Here is a 20,561-nt window from a genome sequence, read left to right on the forward strand (position 1 = left end):
TGGACAGCCTGAGATTAACCGGGAAAGGTACCTAAGACCTTCAGGAGTCATCAGGCCTGGGGGTCCCTTGATGTCCGTCGCCGGTGCTCGGTGTGCCCGGGGCCTGTCACCCTGGGCCCCGTTTCTGCTCAGCCAAGGGCTCAACCCCACTCGATCTGTGTTCGGGAAGTTATTTCTAGGACAAGCAATATCAAGGAATGTGCTCGACTTTAAACGTGCCAACCCCTGCAGGGCTGTTTAAAGTGTTCACATTTGCTGAAAACCAGCTCTACAGACTAACCCTGTAAGTGTGCACACTGGGCACAGAGTGCAGCTTGAATCCAAGCTTAAGCTACCTCGTGTTCACAAGTTTCTGCTACACCAACGTCCACCATTTGTAAGTTAAATGCGCACAGATGTTGAAACTAAACTAAGAATAAATTTCCAGAATGCTACCCTCCCCTCAAAATCAGTTGGAAAACAGACATTTGGAGATGAAATAGCCCATAAATGTTCACTCTTAGTTTGCAGACACTATTCCGCGCTGGAATTTCTGGCTGCGTGAGGACTGAGGTAAGTTCTGAGATCAACTAAAATTAAAAGTGGCGTAAAATGTGCTTGACTCAGACATTTAACTAGAGCTTTGCACTGTTTTATTTTGCTTTCTCGGAACCAGTGGCCCCACCCCGGCGGTAGCTTTGAGGTATTTACTGTCCTCCTCGTTCACGATGCAGTGGCTGGCTCTGACCTGCCTGCGGGACCAGCACGACCCTTCTTGACTCTGGTGTCGCCAGTGCGAACATGGGGACGCGCCCGGGGACATCTTTGGTTGTCAGGAAGGGGGAGGGTGGCGCCACCAGCATCCAGCGGGCAGAGCCAGGGCTGCTGCTCGACACCCAACTACTGCACAGGGCAGCGCGCGCAGGGAAAAATGACCCGGCCCCAGCGCCGCCGTGCCCAGATGGACAGCTGGCCTAGAGAGTGGGGCGTTCTCATCTAGTGAGCAGGAAGAGCCGCCTGTAAGTCGCATCCTCCAGTTCTCCTTGTTGCTGTTCAGAGTTCATGCCTTTCCCTGACCTGTGCTATGTAACCAGTGCCCCCGAATGGGTGGGAAGCGAACACGGAAGCCAAGACTGGCAGGGGGCTCTTAGTGGGGAACTGAGCCCCAAGCGAGCTCTGTCCCTGAGCCACAAGGGCCGGCCAGCCAGGGAGCGGCCCCTGGACCCTGGGACCTGCTGGCTTGGTGACCACACAGTGTAGGGCCACCCTGACCCACACGGTCCCCCCGCTGGGGGGAGGGGTCAGCCTGTGGGGCTGATCCACCCTGTTGTCCTGACTTCCCTCTCTCCTCCTTCTTCCCCTCCCCTCCCCTCCCCTCCCCTTGGTGAGGGAGCATTTAGAGCAGAGGTGCTCATCCTGCCCCGACTGCCTGCGCTATAATCTGATCTTAGAGAGCAGGCGACGGCTACCCCGTAAGGCGGTTTATTTCTTTGCTCGACGCTGCACCGCTTTCCACCGCTGACGACGTCACCTCCAGGGCGTCTCGGTTCAGCCGGGCGCTCGTCCTTACCTGGGCTTGTGGTTCCTGACCAAGCACGACAAGGAGTCCTCGCTCCAGACCACAGGGTCTAGACCCGCCTTGCGTAGACATTGTGCCAAACGATTCTTTCAGTTCACTTCTAGCTTAGGGCCTGGTGCAAAGCAGATGCTCAGAAAATGTCGAGCGAGTGGCGGTGGCGCAGACTCCTTGAGGTCTCGTGCGGCTGCCTCTCCGCGCTGTGCTCTAGGAACGCGCGCGGAGGGGCGGGCGGTGCCTGGGGATCGCGAGGCCAGGCACCTTGTGTCAGGCTCTGCTGGTCTCTGTGTGTGAGAACCGTACAGGCTTGGGGCTCAAATTTCAATGTTTAAGAGATCAGCTCTCCGTGGGATTAGGACGCTTGCCGCTCGATGGCTGTCCTCAGGGACCTTAGGCTGTCCCGGGTCTTTTTCCTGCCCCTTTCCAATTTAGAAAGATGTGTTACCAGGTGACGGAGAAACATTTCCTGCAGAAGGAGCCAGGGCACTAGGGCGGGAGCCTCGGAGGGGGCTGTGGTACTGAGCTCGAGTTCTGGGCGAGGCCCGTGGCGGGGACAGCATGCTCTGTGCCCAGGGCCCCTGGCCCTCACGTTACCAGTGGCGGCAGGACAGCCCCGTGCGGAAGCCGGTCCGCGGTCCCACGCGCGGGGGCGGAGGAGGGGAGGGTCTCGGGAGCAGCACGTACCTCCGATGGGACGCATAGTTGCCGGTGATGTGCCCGGAGCCGTCGCAGCCAGGGGTGGGGCACCTGCAATTACAAGAGCAGATTGGCATTTACTGGAAAGAAAGAAAACCCCCAAACAGTGAGCATTCCTATTTGCTCAGAGACACAGTCCCTTTAACACGGGGCACCCCTGGGGAAGGAGGCAGGTCGCGCTGCACACCCGGCAGGTGGTGGTGTGTCCCCCTCCTCCTCTCCCGCCCAGCTCACGGTCGGGGGACAAGGGACCTCTGGCCATCAGCCTTGCCACAGCCTCGGTCCCTGGGCTACTCTCCCAGGTCTCTGTGCCCCTAACATCCCACGTCCCCCGCCCGTCTCATCGCTTTAAGGTCCGTGGCACCAGTCACAGCAGGGCGAGTTTTACACAGACCCACACCCGATGCGAGATTTTGGCAGGAAGAGATGCACATGGTGGCCTGAGAGACTGGTCTTCGTCTAAATGCGAAACCCCGGTGTGACTGCGGGCCCCGTCACCCGGACCCCTCCCCGTCCTGTACCTGCTGACCCCCGAGGCCAGGGTGGACACCGCCTGGGCCTGCCCCTGCGGATCAGATCAACTGGCTTCTGGGCCCTCCTGCGGCACTCAGGTAGGTTTGACTTCCCTTAAAACCCTGGTCCATTTAGCCACCTGGAGCAGCGCACGGATCACCCTCGGTCAGTTAGGCCAGGTCAGCCGGGACAGCTTAGCTCACGGTGCCGACAGCCTCGGCTTAAACCTCACCAGGCGACTTCATCGTTTCTTAACTACCACGTCGCCGTTTGCTACCGGGAGGAAATGTGTTTGGAGGGGTTTGACAGTCACGGCCCCCACGTAACTCCCTCCGTCTGCCAGCTCAGGAACCATCAGCACCACTGACACATTTTCACTCTGAGCCACTTTTGCTGCATTTGTACCCGCCAGGAATGTACAAATTAAGGACAAAAATTAAGAAAAAAATTTTCATTAAATTTTAACATGCCAGAAACAAGGATAAAATGAGTTAGTAACAATATTACTACCAGTAGTAACGCTCAGACCATGCCCTGTGCCCCCGTCCTTACTCAGTGGGCACCTCAGTTCCTGGCAAGGACAAAAATCACAGATTTAAAGTGTTTAATAAATGTTAATGCTTCTGTGAGATTTCAACTCGCATTCCACTCGGAAAGTCCCCGGGGTGTTAGATGCTGGGTCAAGGTCAGCAAATTCCTCGCTTACAGACAGACGTTCTCAAGACCGGGAGGAGAGGGTCCGGGATGAGACGGGCACTCGTGAACCGGGACTAAGCTCGAGTGTACGGATGTCATTTCTTGACACCTGGATGTGGAGCCAGCTGTTGGTATCTAGAACTTGCCTAATTCTCGTTCAGACCCGGGAAGAGGAACGGGACCACAGGGCTCAGGGACAGCGTGGACACTGGGCACACCACAGGAAGGGGAGAAGTCTAATTTAGAGCCTGTGCTGGGGGAAACGAAAAAGACACTGAGGGAAAAGAAGGAGAGCGGCCCTTGGCGTGTGGAGGCGGAATCGGGGTTCAAAAGCAGGAGTCTGAGGCAGAGCTGAAGTGTAGCAGTGTCCCCGAACCAAAAACGACAGCTTGGCCCCAGCTGCTGACCTGTCATGAAAGTGACCGCTCTAAGAAACTTGGAGTCTGATCACAAGACGATTCCTGCGTTAGTAACTGGAATGGCTGAACTCAACTGACTAGTTTCCCAGTGGGACCTCAGGTGGGGCTGACCCGACCCCAGAACCCTCATGTGGGGAGGAGACCTTGAAAGCAATAGAAGTCATTCTAAGAGCAGCTCATCTCCACGCACATTTCTGTTTTGAAAATGTATCAAGGAACAGAAATGTTTCCTGCCAGCCAATAATACACATTTGGCCTTGCTTTTTGCTCAAAAAAGAAAAAAATCCTTAAACTCTTCCTAATTTAAGTGCCTAGTGCAAATTTATTTAAAATTTATTCATTTAGGCAAGAGTAGAAATTCTTTTATGTCTTTTATGTTTTTAGTGGGGGCGGGAAGGAGGTTGTCACGTTCTGTTCAGATTTAAAGTGAGGCATTACACCTCAAATCATGCAAATGAAAACCAGATTTTACTAATTATAGAAAAAAGAGAAAAGGATTTTTGGGGCATTTTTTGAGTGTCTAAGCCATTTACAAATACATCATCTGATTAAAAAAAGAGTCATTTAAAATGTTCTTTGTCATCATGAAAACAAAGAAAATATTGATTTGGTTCCTTTTCAGAGATTTCACTGTGTCGGAAGACAAAAGACATTCCCAGAAGGAGGCCCTGCTTTCTCCAAAGGTGGGTTTTTATTTTGAGGGTTTGGAGTTAGGCAGGTGGGGTCGGATGCCCGGTCTGCCACCTGCTGGCCGCGTGAATGTGGGGCGATTGAACCCTCCCCTGGGGAAGGGGATGGGCTGCAGGAAAGATGGGCGGGGCCTGTTTTGTGCTTGTCGGGGCCTCCCCTCTGCCCTGTCCCTTGCCCGTACCTGCTGACCCAGTGCCCGGCCAGCTCTCAGGGCTCCTCCCGGGCTGAGAAGGCAGGCCCTGGCATCGCCAGCTCCGGTTCTCTCAGGGGCAGTGACCTGGCGTTTTCATCTTTAGGTGGCACGTCTGAACCACACAAGGTGGCCCCGGATGGGTCCTTAAGGATGCTCCCTCCCACCAGCTCTAAGTGCTCAGTTTTATGTCACTGGTCAAGACTTCAAGGCTTTTAAAAACCTGTAGATTTACATACAAATTCCCTCACTTTAATAAACCTCAACATTCAAAAATACAGTTTTCTGAAGTCAGTGAGTGAAAAAGTGATTCATCCAACAAAAGGGTCTTAGCTTCCCAGGCAGAGCCGCTCCAGGACCCTTGACAACAGGCCGGGGTAAAATCGATGCACAAAAATCCGATTTGCATCCATCCATCTAAGAGCACGTCTTTGCCACGAAGGGAGGCCCATGTGGGATCATCCAAGTACCCCGTGGATAAAATCAGACAACAGCGTGTGCTGCAGTCTAGGCTTAGACATGACAGCAGAGATTGACTGGTTTCCATGGAAACTCCCGACAAGGCAGGCACCTGGTGCCCAGCGCTCACATGCTCAGGCCTCGGGGAGACCCACCACCCCAGCCGGGGGTCCTCCTCGCTCCTGCCAGTTGGCACCGACAATCACACCAGGTCTAGTCTAAGTTCCTGTGGTTGGAGTTGTAGAGTTGGGCTAAATAAAACACTTGCTTCATGACTTTTTTCCCTGCCACTCCAAGGTGCTGTTGGTAAAAACACTCTTGAGAAGGTGATGAATATGTAACCTTAGAATCCACACTTGCGCCTCAGGGACACTCTACAGACAGAAACAGTCCTGGTCCCGCGCCTGGGCTGTGACCCTGCATTTGCCTTGGGATTCAAGTAGTATGGAGGGAAGGTGATTTCGGTTAGGACCTGACCTTGTCTGGTTGGAAAACTGGTCTTACATAGACATTCAAGAATGTCAGTGGAAAAATTGTAATAAAATGTTTTAAACTGTGTTTATGTTTTGCAGAATCCAGGTAAAATCTAAAAAAAGGAAAAATCTGGACCACTCACAAGCTTCTGGGTTTCTAATTTCGTGGAAGTAGCCTTTCTCAGGCTCGGTGTCCGTGGCTTTTGTAGATCTAAGACATCAGATCGAGCTCTGAGCCTGTGCCTCTGCACAGGGAAGGTCCTCTGTGCTCATGGCTTTTCTTAGCTGTCTGCCCCCAGAGACTCACTGCGGCTCACACCTCCAGGGGACGGGGGACGTGCCCTCCAACGCGGGCTTGCTGTCTGTGCGTGACAACAGGCATCGCACGCTTCCTGTGCCTCGCACGGCACACCTCACAAAACGTGGCCACACCTTGCTTCTCAAGACATAGAGCCCGTTACGGTAGCTCTTCTCCATCTACAAAACCGCTGCCTTGAGGCAGGGCGGTAGGGACGGAGACACTTGAACCTACTCACGGAGGTTGCGTTATCTCCTAATTACTCATGAGAATATCTTTAAAGGGCTTCCTCCATATTCTACATCGTCTCTCTCTTGAAAATAAATATGAGGATTTGGTTCAGAGTTATTTTAAGTAAGATGTTTAAAACATGACTCTTCACGAGAGGAGAGCTTTCTCCTTCAGGGAATGCTCGCGGTGAGTCCGTGTTACTGCAGACGTGGGCAGGGAGGCTGAGACAGGTGCGCCCGTCGCATCGGCCCAGGGGCAGTGAGTCTGCTGACTCCTCGGGAGGGCGTCCAGGGATACCTCCCTCTGCTCTCAGGGGGCAGGGCATGCTGCTGGCGTAATGTGGGGGGGCCAGGACAGGAGTTGGTCAATCTCTCCGTCCACCTAGGGAGCCAACGAGCCCCTGAGGTGCTGGGGCCAGAGTCCTCACAGTCAGTGTGTAACCTCGTCTTTCTGAGCACCTGGCATGGAGGGAGGGCAGCCCCGCTCCCCCTAGAAGCAGTCTGCAGGGAAAATGCTTTGAAGAGACTTGTGATCTCTCATCCTGATAAAGTCAAGTACTATTTTTTAAAATCTTACAAACAGGCTGCAAGTACGGCTGGCCTGTGTGAGCCGTCCCTGGGGCCAGCACCTCCGTGAACCCACCCTAAAGGGTTTACTTGCAAACACGCCCCGGTTTTGAGCACAGGAGCTGAAACATGCAGAGACATGTTCACTGAACTTTTCGGAAACTAGTATGAAACGTCAGACTGATAGGCTGGGAGTTCTTTAAAGAATTTCGTGGCTTCCTTAATAGCCTTTTTCGTCTCTTTCTTTCACAACCGTTTTACTGGGGGAACTTGTTAAGTAAAGCACAAAATACTCTCAATTTTAAAAGAAATCATGAAAACGTTAAATTAGGCCTTATCTATAGCAGCAAAACGTATTTGTAAATTGGAATGATTCGGGTCACCTATGTGAGAGACTCATCCCATTTGTATAAAAAGTTCAATTCAATTTTTTTTTTTTTGCCTAAAGAGATGTGGTTCTAAAAATGTATTTATTTTGACTTTTTGGTCATACAAAGGGGAAATGATAAAGAAATGTGGAGGGCAAAAGAAAGAAATTTAAAAACAGAAAACTGATAAATGCTGATTTCTTATGCTACACTTCTGCAATTTCCTCCCCAGAGAGAAAGCGGGTCACTTAAAAGCAATACACATCACCTCTGCTCGAATTCTTAGGCATGTTGCCTGAAACTCAAGGGGTCTGCCAGCTTTACAGAGATTTTCTCTTACATTGGATTTCGGCACCTGCATGTGCGTGTTTTGGACTTTCTCCCACACTCACCCCACCAAGCCCCCTTTCACTGGTGTCTCGCTGTGGAGCCTCCCCGGGCCCCGCCCCCGAACCTCGGCCAGTCCCTTTTCCCGCCTCCCGTCGAGAACAGCAGGTCACACGTGAGTATGGCAGACGCGCACCCAGGGGCCCAGCCCGGTAACGCTGCTGGCGGGTTTGCGCGGGTGGGGCCGGGGGAGGGGCGGGGTCCCCGGCCCAGGTTATGCCGCCTGCACTTCCGCCGCCCGCCTGCAGAGGGGGCTGGCAGGCACCTCTCCCTCCCCAGCTACACCCCGCCCCCCACGCCAGCCCCCCCAACCCCGGGAAGCATTTGCAGACTGGCCTCTACCTTGGCCCCCAAGACACATCCCAGAGTTCCTCCCTTTCTCCTCCACAACTTGAGCGTCAGGGGAGGGCCTCGCCCGTGATGCTCGGGCCACGCCAGGAGCTTGAGCCCCTGCCCACTTCAAAGTGTGAGGCAGACCCTCCGATATTAGTAGACTTTGAAAGTCTTGCTTTCAGATATGACGTGTGAACAGAAACCTCCTTTTTCTTTTGGTTCCAAGCACTTTTCTTTTAAAATTACACTTAAATGCAAACAAATAAGTGAAAAAGAATTATAAAAGTACCCTTAACGTGATACAAAAAAGACATTTCATTCTGATGATTCGGACAACTTTTAGGAATGCACGAGGCCTCAGCCATTCTGCAGATAAAACTCCAAGCTGTGTTCCTAGGGCGCCCCGGGCCGACAGAACAGCCGGGGAGCTGTGTGGTCAGGGCCAGCAGGGGAACGCGGGGGTGTGGGGCAGCGGGGTTTCACCAGCGCCGTGACGCCCGGTGACCCTACTGACCGGAGCGCAGGCTGCGTTTCGTCAAGCCCACTGGGGTGATGCGCTTACTGCACAACCCGGTGTTAGACGGTGTTTGCTAGCCGGTTTAGATTTTGACTGAGGGACTCACACGCCTGCGGTCAGCCTTGGGTCCCCACTAATGTGCACGTGTGAACCCCCTTCTGTCCGTCCCCCAGCTCAGGCCCCCAGGGTGCCCTTGGAGGGTGGCCACTGCCCCGGTCGTGCTGGACCACAGGGCTCTGGGCAGCGGCCCGGGGCAGAGCTGGGCTGGGCCCCACCCTCTCCGGCCCCGCCCCTCCGGGCCCCGCCCACGGGACGCTCCAGGTTCTGGTCCGGCTGTCTGCGGAAGGTGGTGGGGGCGGGACACCCGCTCTGCTGTCATGCTGCATGCAGGTTGCAGGTTTTCGCTTTCCGATCATGCAGCCTCCGAATCTCGGCCTCGGATTCATTCGTGCGGATCATGCCTCCTGGGCCGGGGAAGCTAACTCGGACCCCTTGGCGCCACACTGACCGCTGCCCTCTGCCCGGCGGCCCAGGTGCGTCCAGGAACAAGCTCCGGCCCCGGGCGGCCCCACGTACCTAGCGCATCCTGGCGTCCCATAATAACGGGGTGTGTCCATGGGGAACTGCTGCCGGAGCACATGCACGTCCAGCAGCAGTGGAGCGGCTGCACAGAGGCTGGGGCAGCCGCGCTCAGAATTGGGATGGACTCGAGGACCCATGCAAAGAAAACATACAAAAGGTGACCGTTGGAGAAGCCGCCCTTCCACCCCGCCGTCCACACAGCAGTGGGGCCGCCGCGTTCGCCGCCGCTGGGACGCGGCCGGGGCTTCACGCTCCGCATGCAGGGGCGGGGGCGGACGTGGGCCGGGCCGCACGGGGTACTCACCTTCCGCCGCTGGCACGGGCGCTAGGGCAGGGCCGCCACTCGCAAGGAGTGGACCACGGGCCGTTAGAGACTCGCCTGCCCGCGGGGCAGGGGACTCCTGGCCAGGGAGCAGGATCGGGACGGGTGGGGGTCACCTCTACCGCCCCAATGTCTTCCCACCCGTTCCACGCCTCTCAGGGTGAGAAGGCGTTTGTGACCATGTCCAGCTGGTCTTCAGTGGTCAGAAGGTGACCGTGGGCTGGTGAGTGGGTGGTGGGCAGTCACCCGGGAGGAGGGGCAGGAGGGGAGGGGGACGCTCTGTAGAGGCTGCTGGCTTGACCCTGCTGACCTGCCCAACCCCACCAGCCCCCTGAATGGCACGTGGGACAGGTGGGTGGCTGCAGTGTCTGGGGGCCACCCCAGGCAGGCACCCACGGCTCCCTCTGCCCCAGGCCCATCTGTCAGCACCACCCACGTGTGGTTTCTCTCCTCTGAGGACCCCGAGCCCCATCTGAGGGTTACATCACTAGGAGCAGTTCCGTGTCCTGGTCTGCTGACCACAGGAGCAGGAGGGGAGGCTAGGCTTCCGGGAGGAGAGGAGGTTCCAGGGCGGGCGGGGGGGCACCTCCCTTTAAGCTGAAATCATGTGCTTTCAGTGCATTTTCCACCTTTGTTTCTGATGTGTGTTTTTCCACAGTTCTCATGTTTGTGGGTCTTACATTTCTTAAAGCCTTTATCTCATCTCATCGAGAAGGTGCTTGTTACTCTAAGCAAGAGAGATTAAAAGACTCATGCTCCCCCTGCTACCTGGCCGCCCGGCCTCTCTGCGACCTCTTGTCCCGCCCCAGTCTTGCCTCCTGCCCTGTCCTCTTGTTTACAGCTCTCTGGTTTTAAATGTGTTTTCAGCTTTCTCCTCTTGCAGTCTTTCTGGCACGTTCTCTCTTCCTCTGTGGAATCTGCCTTTTCCTCATCTCACATCTTGTTTTTTGGTCAAATTTTAAATTATTCACAGACACCATTTTGCAAAAGTTTTAGAAACAGATTCATCAGATATCCTCCCTTTAAAGGCAGGGAGAGAAACCCAAGCAGGTGAGTTACATGTTTAAGGTCACACAAGGAGGGACAGCTGAGATTAGACCAAACTCTCTCCTCTTCTGCTTGTTACTCAACTGGACCCTTTAATGTCCCCTTTTCATCAACAATTCCTAGCCTATGAATCTACCGTATGGTCTAGTCCTTGTCTAGGGGAAGTTCATTTGATTTTAAAGACACCGGAGTTCATTTGTTCCTCTGCTGGCAACCTTTACTCATTGACCCAGACGGACTGCCCAGTGCCTCATAAAACCGGGGGGCGCGGAGGAGACACTTGGAAAGCGGAAGGCAGTTTCTTTAGATTTCTGTATTAAGGGCACAGCCATCAGCGGTTTCTAAAAATCACGGATGGTTTGATGCCGCTCTGATTATGACTTGGGACAAGGGAGCAGAGGGCGCGTCAGAACACCGGCAGCCAGCGTGGCCTGGATGTGGTGACCCCGAGGGCAGGTCTGGAGTCAGGAAAGTACCTCCCATGGGGAAAGCCCAGAGTCAGCGGGAATGTTCCCGGAAAAGTCAAGATGCGGAGGGCTGAGACCGGCAGGGCTGGGAGACAGAAGAGAGAGGGGAGGTGGAGTCAAGCAGGAGATGATACAGGTGTGAACTGATGGCCCGAGAGGCCCAGGCCCTCCCGTATCAGCCCACGTCCACCATGGCCGGCGGTCGGTGCAGGAGTGGACACGCAGTGGCACGTCCACCTGTGTCCCCTGGTGGGGACCCAGTGATGCAGTGCCTGCCTTTGGCCCCATCAGAGGCCTTGACCGAAGGTCACTGACCCTGTGGAGGTGAGTGGGAGATGCCTGCCCGTCGTGGGAACATAGTGTCAGCGACATCCGTCCACTCTTTCCCACAGCCACTCAGACACGGGCAGGTGTCCACGCCGGGCACCTGCCAGAGGAGAAGGCCCCTTTCCTGGACTTATCTGAAGAGCAAGCTGGGAGGAGATGGAGTGAAGGAAGAAGAGAGAAGCAGCCCGAGACCAGCCCGCAGGCGGGAATGACCAGAGGGCGGGGTGCCCGTCCCAGGACCCCAACACCCCTCAGCTGACCGCCCTCCACGGGGCCAGACTGTGGGCCCAGCAGTGGGACTCCCACGGGTCCCAAGGCCCGGAGTCTGCGCCCATCTTCTAGGAGAGGCGGGAACAGGGTGCTCCATGTGTCTCAAGGGTGACAGGGCACAGGGAGTCCAGCCAGGTCACTTGCCGAAAATAACAAAGCCCTTGGAAACACCGTGCTTGGCAGAGACTCAAGGAAACAGCCTGCCCTAAGATGCCTGAAAGGCTTTGCGAGCAGGACGGACCTCTTCATCTAAACTTCCAGGAAGAGCTTTCTCACGGGGCCGCTGACAGAGGACAGACAGCACAGGTGCCCCTGGGGACTGGGGGTGACCACACGGCGCACTGGGCCGGGACTGCCAGCGACCTCCCTGGGGGCCTCCAGGGCTGAGCCCAGGTTTTGTCCTGGCCTGGGGTGGTCCAGAGGAGGCCTCGTGTGTCCCCTCCCCGGGGAAGCCAGGACACCTGTGCAGGGCTTTCCAGGAGCTGCTGCCTCTCTCCAGGCACTGGGACTCCCATTGGGAGGCCCCTGCCCAGAGACCCCCTGCCACGGAGCAGGGCGCTGTCCTCCCGCTCGCAGCTCTCGCAGGTCCGAGTGTAGGAGCATGGGGCTGAGCGGGGATCTCGGCGGCACCTCCTCCTGGAGCCCCGCATCTGTCTGTGCCTTGGACACTGGGCCTGGTTTCTCCCCCGGCTGGACCTCTGCAGCCCATAATGGGGCGGTTCTTGTGCTTTTCAGTTTTCTGATCAGCGAACTAGGTGCCGGGATTCGCAGAGCCAGTGCAGGGGCCTCGGTGCAGGCTGGGGGCATGAGCGTGCCTGTCCTGAACGTCCCTCCTCTCAGCTGCGTCTCAGTCCCAGGGCGACTGCTTAGCCATGTCCCAGAAAGCCAGCGTGTCCCCCATTTCAGCGCTGGCTTTCTCTCCAGCCAGGGCTGGGGAGCTGCGCTTCCCTCCCTGGTGTGTGGGCCCGGCACTGCCCCCTCCAGCTACTCTCTTGGGAGGCAGTGCTGAGGACACTTGGTCCAGGGTGGGACCAGCGTGCTGACCAGCTGGGCTGTGACACTGACAGGTCGCAGGTCGCAGGTCGGGAGCACCTCTGTGTGCTGAGCTGGGTGAAGCCGGGGTTGTCTGCCTGAGGTGAGGTTAGCGCGGCACCAGGCCCCGCGGCCCATCTCCCCAGCCCTGGCTGAGGTCCAGCTCCAGGGCAGAGGAGTGCGGGGAGTGGCCCTGGGCTGGACCATACACAGCACGAGACTGGACATTCTGTCACCTGTCTCAGCCGCAGAACCCACAGAACAGGATGAATGGTGCCCGCACTCAGGACCCTTGTCAGGGGCAAGGAACCAAAGCGTTTTCAGGAGACGGTCCCGTTACAGAGACCCCGCGCTTCCGGGAGGGGGCTAACCTGCCGCCCCGCTGCTCAGAGGGCGGGTCACAGGCCCAGTTCCACTTCCGTGCAGGCCCGTTGGTAGGAACGGCTACTCGCATTGACCCCTCACATCCAAGGCCACCAGAGCAGCCGGGAAAGCCTCTAACAGCAGGGGACAGTCCAGCTGCTGACCCGCGCTCCACAAGAGTCCCGGGCGCTGGACTCCGCTGCCCTCACCCAACCTCCTGGACGAAACAGGCACAGAAGAGCTCAGGAGGGTCCCAGGCCGGGCTCGATGCTGGCCACTGGCTCGAGGGCCAGGGGGTTTCACCTGTGGGTCCTCTGTGGGGGATGCGCCCATGGGACCATCGCAGCAGGTGCAGACGAGGAGGCGAGACAAGAAACTGGGGGGGAGGTGCAGCTTGGAGGAAGCCTTGGGGGCAGACTGGGGTCCCCACGGTGGAGAGGCCTCTGCAAGGACAATGGAAGGAGCTGGGGTGAAGGGGGAGATGAAGCCCGAGTGGGGAGAAGGGGCAGTGGGGACCTTGGCGGGGGACAGCGCAGTCCCGGGTGGGGAGGAAGGGACTGCTCGCAGCAGGCAAAGCGGCACAAAGAGCGCGTCTCCGGGCCCGTCGCCCGCCGAGAGGGCGGCGCAGGCGCAGGTGCCTGCCCCCAGCCCTGGGCAGGCTGGGCCCGTGCGGGCAGCGCCCCAAGGGCCACACACAACCACCGGCTGCGTGCCGTCTGGAGGCCCCTCTGCCTCGGCTCCCAGCAGTCTCGGTGCCCGAAACGCACCTTCCCTGTCCCTCCGACCACGGGGCTTGGCTCAGACACATCAGGTCTTCCTGAGCTCAGGCCACCAGTGGGGACAGGCGTCCCTGCCCTCGGGTGTTGCATTCTGCCCACGGAGGGCCCCGCGTGGCCCCTGGCTGTCCTGGGAGCAGGCCTGAGGCCACGGGGGGTTCCATTTGTGGTTCTGCTCACGCCAAGGATGCCTGCGGAGCCGGGAGGGGTGGGGTTCAGAGGCAGGTCACTCGTGGGGGGACAGACCCACCATCCAGGTCACCTTGACACACTGCCCACCCGTCTCCCTTGTTATGTGTGTGGGAAACTTCCAAATAAAAACGTGTCATGGAGTATGCTGATTGTGGAAAAAGTAAATATTAACAATATCTCTCTTTGTTCAATGGAAAGCAGCTTTGGATCTGATTTTTAAGAAAATCATTTCCAAATGTGGCTGTGCCAGAGAATGCTGCAACGGAACTCCACCTGCCTGACACCAAAGGTGGGACTCGTGGAACCGAATCGCATCTAAAAACGATCTTCGTTAAGTAAGCTAGAAAGGAAGAATAGGAATCATTTCCTGGAAAAAGGAAGGAAGGAGAGAGAGAGAGAGAAAGGAGGGGCCCTTGCCGACTGGGAACTGTCAGAGGACTGAGAGGGTGCAGGGAGCTTTAGCATTCACGTTTCACCAGCAGTCGTGCGGGAAGTCTTGGCGGGCGCAGGGCAGGGTCACCAGCCTGGAGGGAAGGCCCCTTGGGGCCCTGCAGGGCGGGGAGGACATTCTGCCCGGCTCCGGCTCCCCGCAGCACTGCAGGGCCGCCTGTCACTGGGAGGCACCGCAGGACGGGAGTGAGTTGCTATGGCAACCTCCTCCCTCAGTCATCCCTGTGGTGCTGCTGGTTCTGCGACGCGCAGGGGACTGTGAGAGCCTGGCTCTGAGCCGCAGGGAGCTGAGTGGGCGTCTGCCTGACACGAGGGTGGTCAGGGTTCCCGGGGAGGCAGGGAAGGCCTTTGAGCAGGGAGGGCGAGGCTCAGCGCGATCAGTCTCTTGCCTGGATGGCCTGCAGATCTTCACCCAGCATGGCCCCGAGACCCCGGAGAGCCGCCGGGCCGCCGGGAGAGCCCGAGTCACCATGACTCAGAGCCCAGCCAGCACGTCTGTGTCCCAGGATGTCAACCAGAAGCCCGTGCTGCTGGGAGCCTTCCTCCCCGTGCGAGCACAGGCGGGGCACAAGGACCGCCCGCCACGGAGAGACTGCGCAGGGACGGGGGAGGCCCTCTGCTCTGCAGAGGGGAGGACCGCGGGGCCCCGGGCTCCGGCCTGTGTTCCACAGAGGGGACCCGCGTTTCCCCGGGCGCTGGAATGCTCCCTCCTCCGTTAGCCGTCCCTAGACGTTCACCATGGTGACCTCCTACCTAGTTCCAGAGGTAAACGGGTAGAGGCTCAGAAAAAGCCAAGTGACGAGCCGAGGCCACTCACAAGTAGCCGGGGTGTGGCTAACTCACGTGAGCCTGGGGCCTGGGTCTGCCGCGTGCCACTCCGGGCACTTTCACACTCACAGCGGGGAAGAGCTATCGCCCTAAAAGCTGTCTACACTTAAAGGACGTTAAAAATAAGTGAACGTCATCTTTGCTTGCTGCGCTGCCGTCAGGGGCCGTGCGACGGCCTCGCGCCTCCGGGCTCCGGGGTCGTGCACGGTGGCCGCTCCTCTCCACCTGCCTGGGGTGCCCGTTCTCCCAGAGGCTGCTGGAAGTACTGCACCCCAATAATAAGACCTTCCTCACGGAGGCTGCTCACTGATGTCACGTCCCATCCAGGGAAGACGGTCTACCTTGCTGAGCGGTGCTGAGAACACCAGGCAGTCACGCTCTGTCGCCCCTTCTAGCCGCTTCTTCCCGGGGACCGGCCTTTCTGGACACTCTCAGCTCTTCTCTCCCTGTTGCACGAGGGCCCCGGAGAGGTCGGGGCCCCTCCTCGGGCCTCCCCAGGAACACAGTGCCCTGCTCCGGGGGGCGGAGGGCTGCTGGGCAGCAGTGTCCCCGAACCTCACCTCCGTGGCCTGCATCTCTTCAGCTGCCTTCGGACCAGATGAGCCCACTTTGCAGAAGGAAATGAATGTCCGGGACTCAGACGCCGGGCAGACTGGGCTGGGACCAGTCCACAGTCACCTCTGAATCTTCCTGCTCTGGCGAGACTCTGGGAGGGGCAGTTTGTGCGATTTTTATCTGATTTATATGTTGCGATTGTGCAATTTACCGGCGCCTACGGCACACTGGGAACGTTAGTGCACGTTTGCCCCTCTGGGTGTGGACGATGGGGCCGGACCCTGCCTGGAAGGGCAGCTTTGACACCTCAGCTGAAGGGCGACGCTCAGGTTTTGGAGTGGCGCGGGATGGGGCTGATTTCTGTTGGTGGAGTAGTTTCTGTGTGTGGAGGCCTGTTCCCTCCAGCCAACGGCCCAGGTGGGGATGGCCGTCCCCTCTCCGCCAGCCTCACTGCCCCCTCCCCCCGGCCCCTGCCCCCGCAACAGCTCTTTGTTGGAGAAAGGGACGCCTTCCGCATTTTACTCGCATCACAAAGTCTGCACAGAAGGACAAGGAAAGGGCAGGAAGTGGATGTCAGATGGAGCCCCCAGACGGGGAGTTACTGAGTCTAAGGTGGTCCGTTGTTAACTCCGCAGCCCTCCTTGGCTTCTGGAACCAGTTGGCGTGCTTCCAGAAGTGTGTAATTAAGCCGCACCCAAAAGTCATTCTTCTGATGAACTGAAAACCACGTGACGCAGAGTCTCAATGGAATCCTCAACTCTTCTCAGGCAACTTCCTTAAACCTGAAGGCCGACCCCCTTAGAGCGAGTTGGAAATCTCCGCGTGCCCAGATGGAGAGTCTGCTGAGAGCTGCGGGGGGCGCTGGCCGAGCCAACGGGAGGCTCTCTGAACCCGGTCTGCCGGCTACATCGCTTTGCGGTTCCGGGGACGCCCTCAGCGCCCCGGCCCCTCAGGTCCCAGTTCGTGGAGGGAGGGCCACCCCTCATCTGCTGAGCTCAGCCGCACCAGCCCCGCCCCAGCACCCAGACACAGCAAAAGTCCTGGGGGTGGGGGATGTTACTGTCACTTCTTCTAGTTAAGAAAACTGAATTTGAGGAGTTTAATGGACTCACTAAAGGCCACGCAGCTAGAAAGGGTGAAGGATCTGAACTGACGTTCTGTGACCCCAGACCCTGCGACCCTCCTCCTCCCCCTTCCCCAGTCCAGCTGCCCCGCCGGCCTCGCGCCCTAAAGCAGCCCCGTTCCGTGGGGTCTGCCGTCAGCATCTCAGTGCCAGAGACCAAGAGGGCTGAGAGGGTTGACCGTGGAGGGAATGACCGCAGAGAGCTGGGCCGGAGAGCACAAGTGCTGCCACGAAGTCGGAGAGGACTTCGATTTTAGCCAGGACGGTCGTCACCGATACGGGAAGTCGACAGCAGAGGCTCCCTGGAGCTGATGTGAAGGCCACGTCCCAGACAGAAGATCAGGAAGAATCAGAACGGGTTTTGCATGAGACGCGGGATTTGTGGAAAACCTGCAGCCCCACCCACGACGCACCGTGATGGAAAACCAGCCCGGAGTCGCCGCACAGCCTCGCGTGGCAGGCAGCCAGGGGCTCGGAACTAGGACAGCTGTCACTGTGATCGCCTGCGGAGAGACCGCCTGGCCCGTCGGGGGCCTGGTCTGGCTCCGGGCTCTAGGGGCAGGAAGAAGACGCAGGGGTTCCTCAACATCTCCATCACGTTCTCACCCACCACAAAGCACAGGGAACGAAGTGCCTGTTTCCACCACCATCTCATCTTAAATCACACGTCATCCAAAAAAGGCAAGAGAACTGACGCACGTATTCCAGGCAGATTGAAAAATAAAGAAATGACAGAGAAAAAGATGATCAAAATATGCCAGCTGGGAAGAGGCTTTAGAATTCAGAGAGCGGGGGGAGGAGAGTGAAGTCAGTAAGAGGGAGTTAGGTCTGATGCGAACTTGATGGGCTGACGGACATTTTTATTTGATGATTTTAAACCTGATTTGCAAGTCTGAGACGAGCATTTTAAAATAATACTGTGTTAGACAAGAGAGAGAAAAAGACATATTAGGAGAGTGGAATCCTTTTATCACTGGAATATTTTGATCTTGGTTGTTGGAGTTTCAAGCATAAGAAGTTTCATTTCATTCATTTGTTGTTGGAATTGGGTCAGATTTTGGGTGTTGATTATCTTTGTCTTTTTCCCCGACCTCCGCCCGCCCCTGACCCAGCTGGCCTCCCATCTGCGGAAGCCCCTGGGCCCGGCGCACCGGGTCATCTCAGGCTGTTCTGTCTGTCCGGTCTCGGACCTCAGTCCCTCGTTGGGAAGTCCGTCTTGCTGACTCAGGGAGTCAGTGCTGTTCTGGGCGCGTTACACACACGAGTCCATTTCATCCTTACAATGCACTGCCAAGTGGGCGTGGCATGGCCTGCTTCATGGAGGGGATCAGAGACGTTGCACACCTTCAAAAGGTTGCCCAGCTGTAGGCGGCGGGGCCAGAGTGTGCAGCCAGGCAGTCTGCATGGGGGTCCTCGCTGTTCTGCTGCTGACCCTGGAGGAGTGGGTACAGAGCTCATCCGGACCGCCGAGAGGTGGGGAGAGGTCACCTCCCAACACTTACTGTCTGTCTTCTGTCTCTGAAAACCCACAGATCTGTAAAAGCCTTTGGGGGTGGGGGTCCTTATTCATGCAGTTGAAATATCCTGACAAGATTTTTAAAAGAATTTTCCAAGGAAAGCAAGTGGTAGACAGATCTCAAATACTCACAAGGAAACAATAAACAAAATTTTAAATAATTTCTACTTAATCTAAAAACCAGCTTCACTTCATGTCCCTGAGGAAATAAGAGCCAGAGACAGGCATTTTCAAGGGTGAAAAATCTCATCATGACACGAAATGGAAAAAGAGCAGAAATTCCTTAGAGAGAAAGCAAAGACCCCACGACGTACAGAGAGAAGCACGACCACGTCTCTGCAGGGCTGTTCCGGCAGGAAGGCGTGACTGAGCCGAAACAGGGCTTCCCTGGGAAAGGCCAGAACTAATCAGAATGCCTGAAAGTTCAGTTACATTCTCTAAGCGAGCGTCCAGGGCCTAGTGCGAGCCGGCACCGTCCCGGGCGCTGTGCAAACAGCAGTGAACAAACCTGCCCCCAGCCCTGCCCCCGACCCCCTCCAGTGGGTTCCAAGGAAGCCCCGAACCCACACGTGGGGGCCCAGCTAAGTCAGGGAGCGGAACGGAAAACACCACACATTTAGTTTACAACAAACAAACAAAAGTGGGAAGTCCAGCAAATAGACGCCAACCTCCTCGGGAGGGAATGCATCTGGAGAAGGCGCACACCCACAGCATTTGGCCTGATGGTGAACTAGCCGAGGATCTCAGGAGGCCAGGTACAGCAGGTGCTGGTGCGCGCGCTTAGCACGCTCGGCGAAGACAGAGAGACGACAGGCCCTGCTGTGCCGCCCCGGGAGCTGCAGCAACGCCTGTAACGGCCTCTAGTGGAAAAGAACACGAAGGAGGACCCGTGCGCGTGTGACTGAGCCGCTGTGCTGTGCTCCGGACGCTAGCACAGCTTTGTGAACCGACTCTGCTTCAGTAAACAAAACCTCTCAATCTAAGAAACATCACAGGTGCTGGAGGGGGGTGGCCAGTGCTGGCAGAGGCTGTTGGAGTGGACGGGGGTCCACAGGAAGAGAGCAGCAATGGGCAAGCTGTCAAGTCAGGAGGGAGGAGGTGGAGACAGAGGGGCGGGCTTGCCGCCAGATCCTGGGAGGTGCCCCCGGTTCCCCACGCCTCTCATCTCCTTCCACTAACAGCCCAGGTCTTCGTGACTTTTTTCCCTGTTCTTTTCTCTCTTTCTTTCTTTCTTTCTTTTTTCTTTCAGTGGAGGTACTGGGAAGTGAACCCAGGACCCCGTGCACGCTAAGCACACGGTCCACCGCTGAGCTGTGCCCCCCCCCCGCCCCCCCAGCCCAGGTTTTGAAAACAGGTAAAGCTCATTTTCCTTTTCTTACGTGAATTTTAAATGAGGGGTGGATATACCTGGGCCTACCCAGGTTCTTCCTTTCAGTAAGCCTAGGGCCGCCAGCTGCCAAGGGGCCCTGCCCCCAGGTGCACACTGAGTGGGTGACAGATGGCAAGAGGAAAAGTGCTTTTTTTCCATCTTTTCCTAACTGTGCTTGGACTGGTTGATGTCTTCGAACTCTGCTGACTTCCAGGCTGCACTGGATTGGCCCCGGTTCTGGACCTCAATGGCCCTCCCGTGAGGCTGCTTGTGAGTCGGCGTCAGGGCTCAAAGCCCAGCTGGGCCGCGGTCCTGTCCACACCAGCTTTCATCCAGCGGCCAAGAACCTGTGTCTTTCTTGTGCTGTCTGCGCAGAAGCCACAGTCTAGGTGCTGGGGACATGGCAGGAGAGCGGGGTTGGAGCCACGTGTGCCCGAGTCACATGTCTTCATGTCCCCGTGATGCTGCCTCCGCACCGATGTCACTCACAGGCGGCTCCCCGTGCACACAGACCTTGCCCACCAGCACGGCCCACTTTCCACCTGGAGCAACAGCGCCTTCCAGTTTCCTGAAACCTCCCGGACAGTCTGCCCTAATCCCCACCTTTCACAAAGCAGAGCTGGGCTCAGAGATGTGGCTGCGGTTGCCCGAGGTCGCCTGGCCGGCCAGCCTCCTGACCCCTCTGCTTTCCCTAGGTTGTCCCCCTGCAGAATTCACAGACTCCTTACAAGGCTGTGTTGTGCAATCGCTTATTCTGATTCTTTCATTCATTGTTTACTCAGTGGCGTGGGCTGCCAGCCACGTGAATGTGCCCTCCAGAGGGGGTGCAGCTGGCCACACAGCCTGAGACCAAACAGGTCGCTGTGCACAGAAGCCAGGGTGCCAGGACGGCGGCTGTGAGATGAAGTCTAGCTGACGGGGTCCAGAAGGTGGCGAGGGGCTGGCCTGGCT

General features: G+C 57.2%; 1 protein-coding gene across 1 annotated transcript in view; it reads right to left on the minus strand.

Moving 5' to 3' along the window:
- Window positions 1–20,561, minus strand: part of MYT1L (myelin transcription factor 1 like) — a 333,949-nt gene that overhangs the window by 29,946 nt on the left and 283,442 nt on the right. Inside the window, 1 exon segment of the mRNA XM_032496947.1 lies at window positions 2,240–2,302. Coding sequence (XP_032352838.1) covers window positions 2,240–2,302 — 63 coding nt within the window.

The sequence above is a fragment of the Camelus ferus genome, chromosome 15 (genome assembly GCF_009834535.1).
Source record: "Camelus ferus isolate YT-003-E chromosome 15, BCGSAC_Cfer_1.0, whole genome shotgun sequence".
Classification (NCBI taxonomy): Eukaryota; Metazoa; Chordata; class Mammalia; order Artiodactyla; family Camelidae; genus Camelus; species Camelus ferus.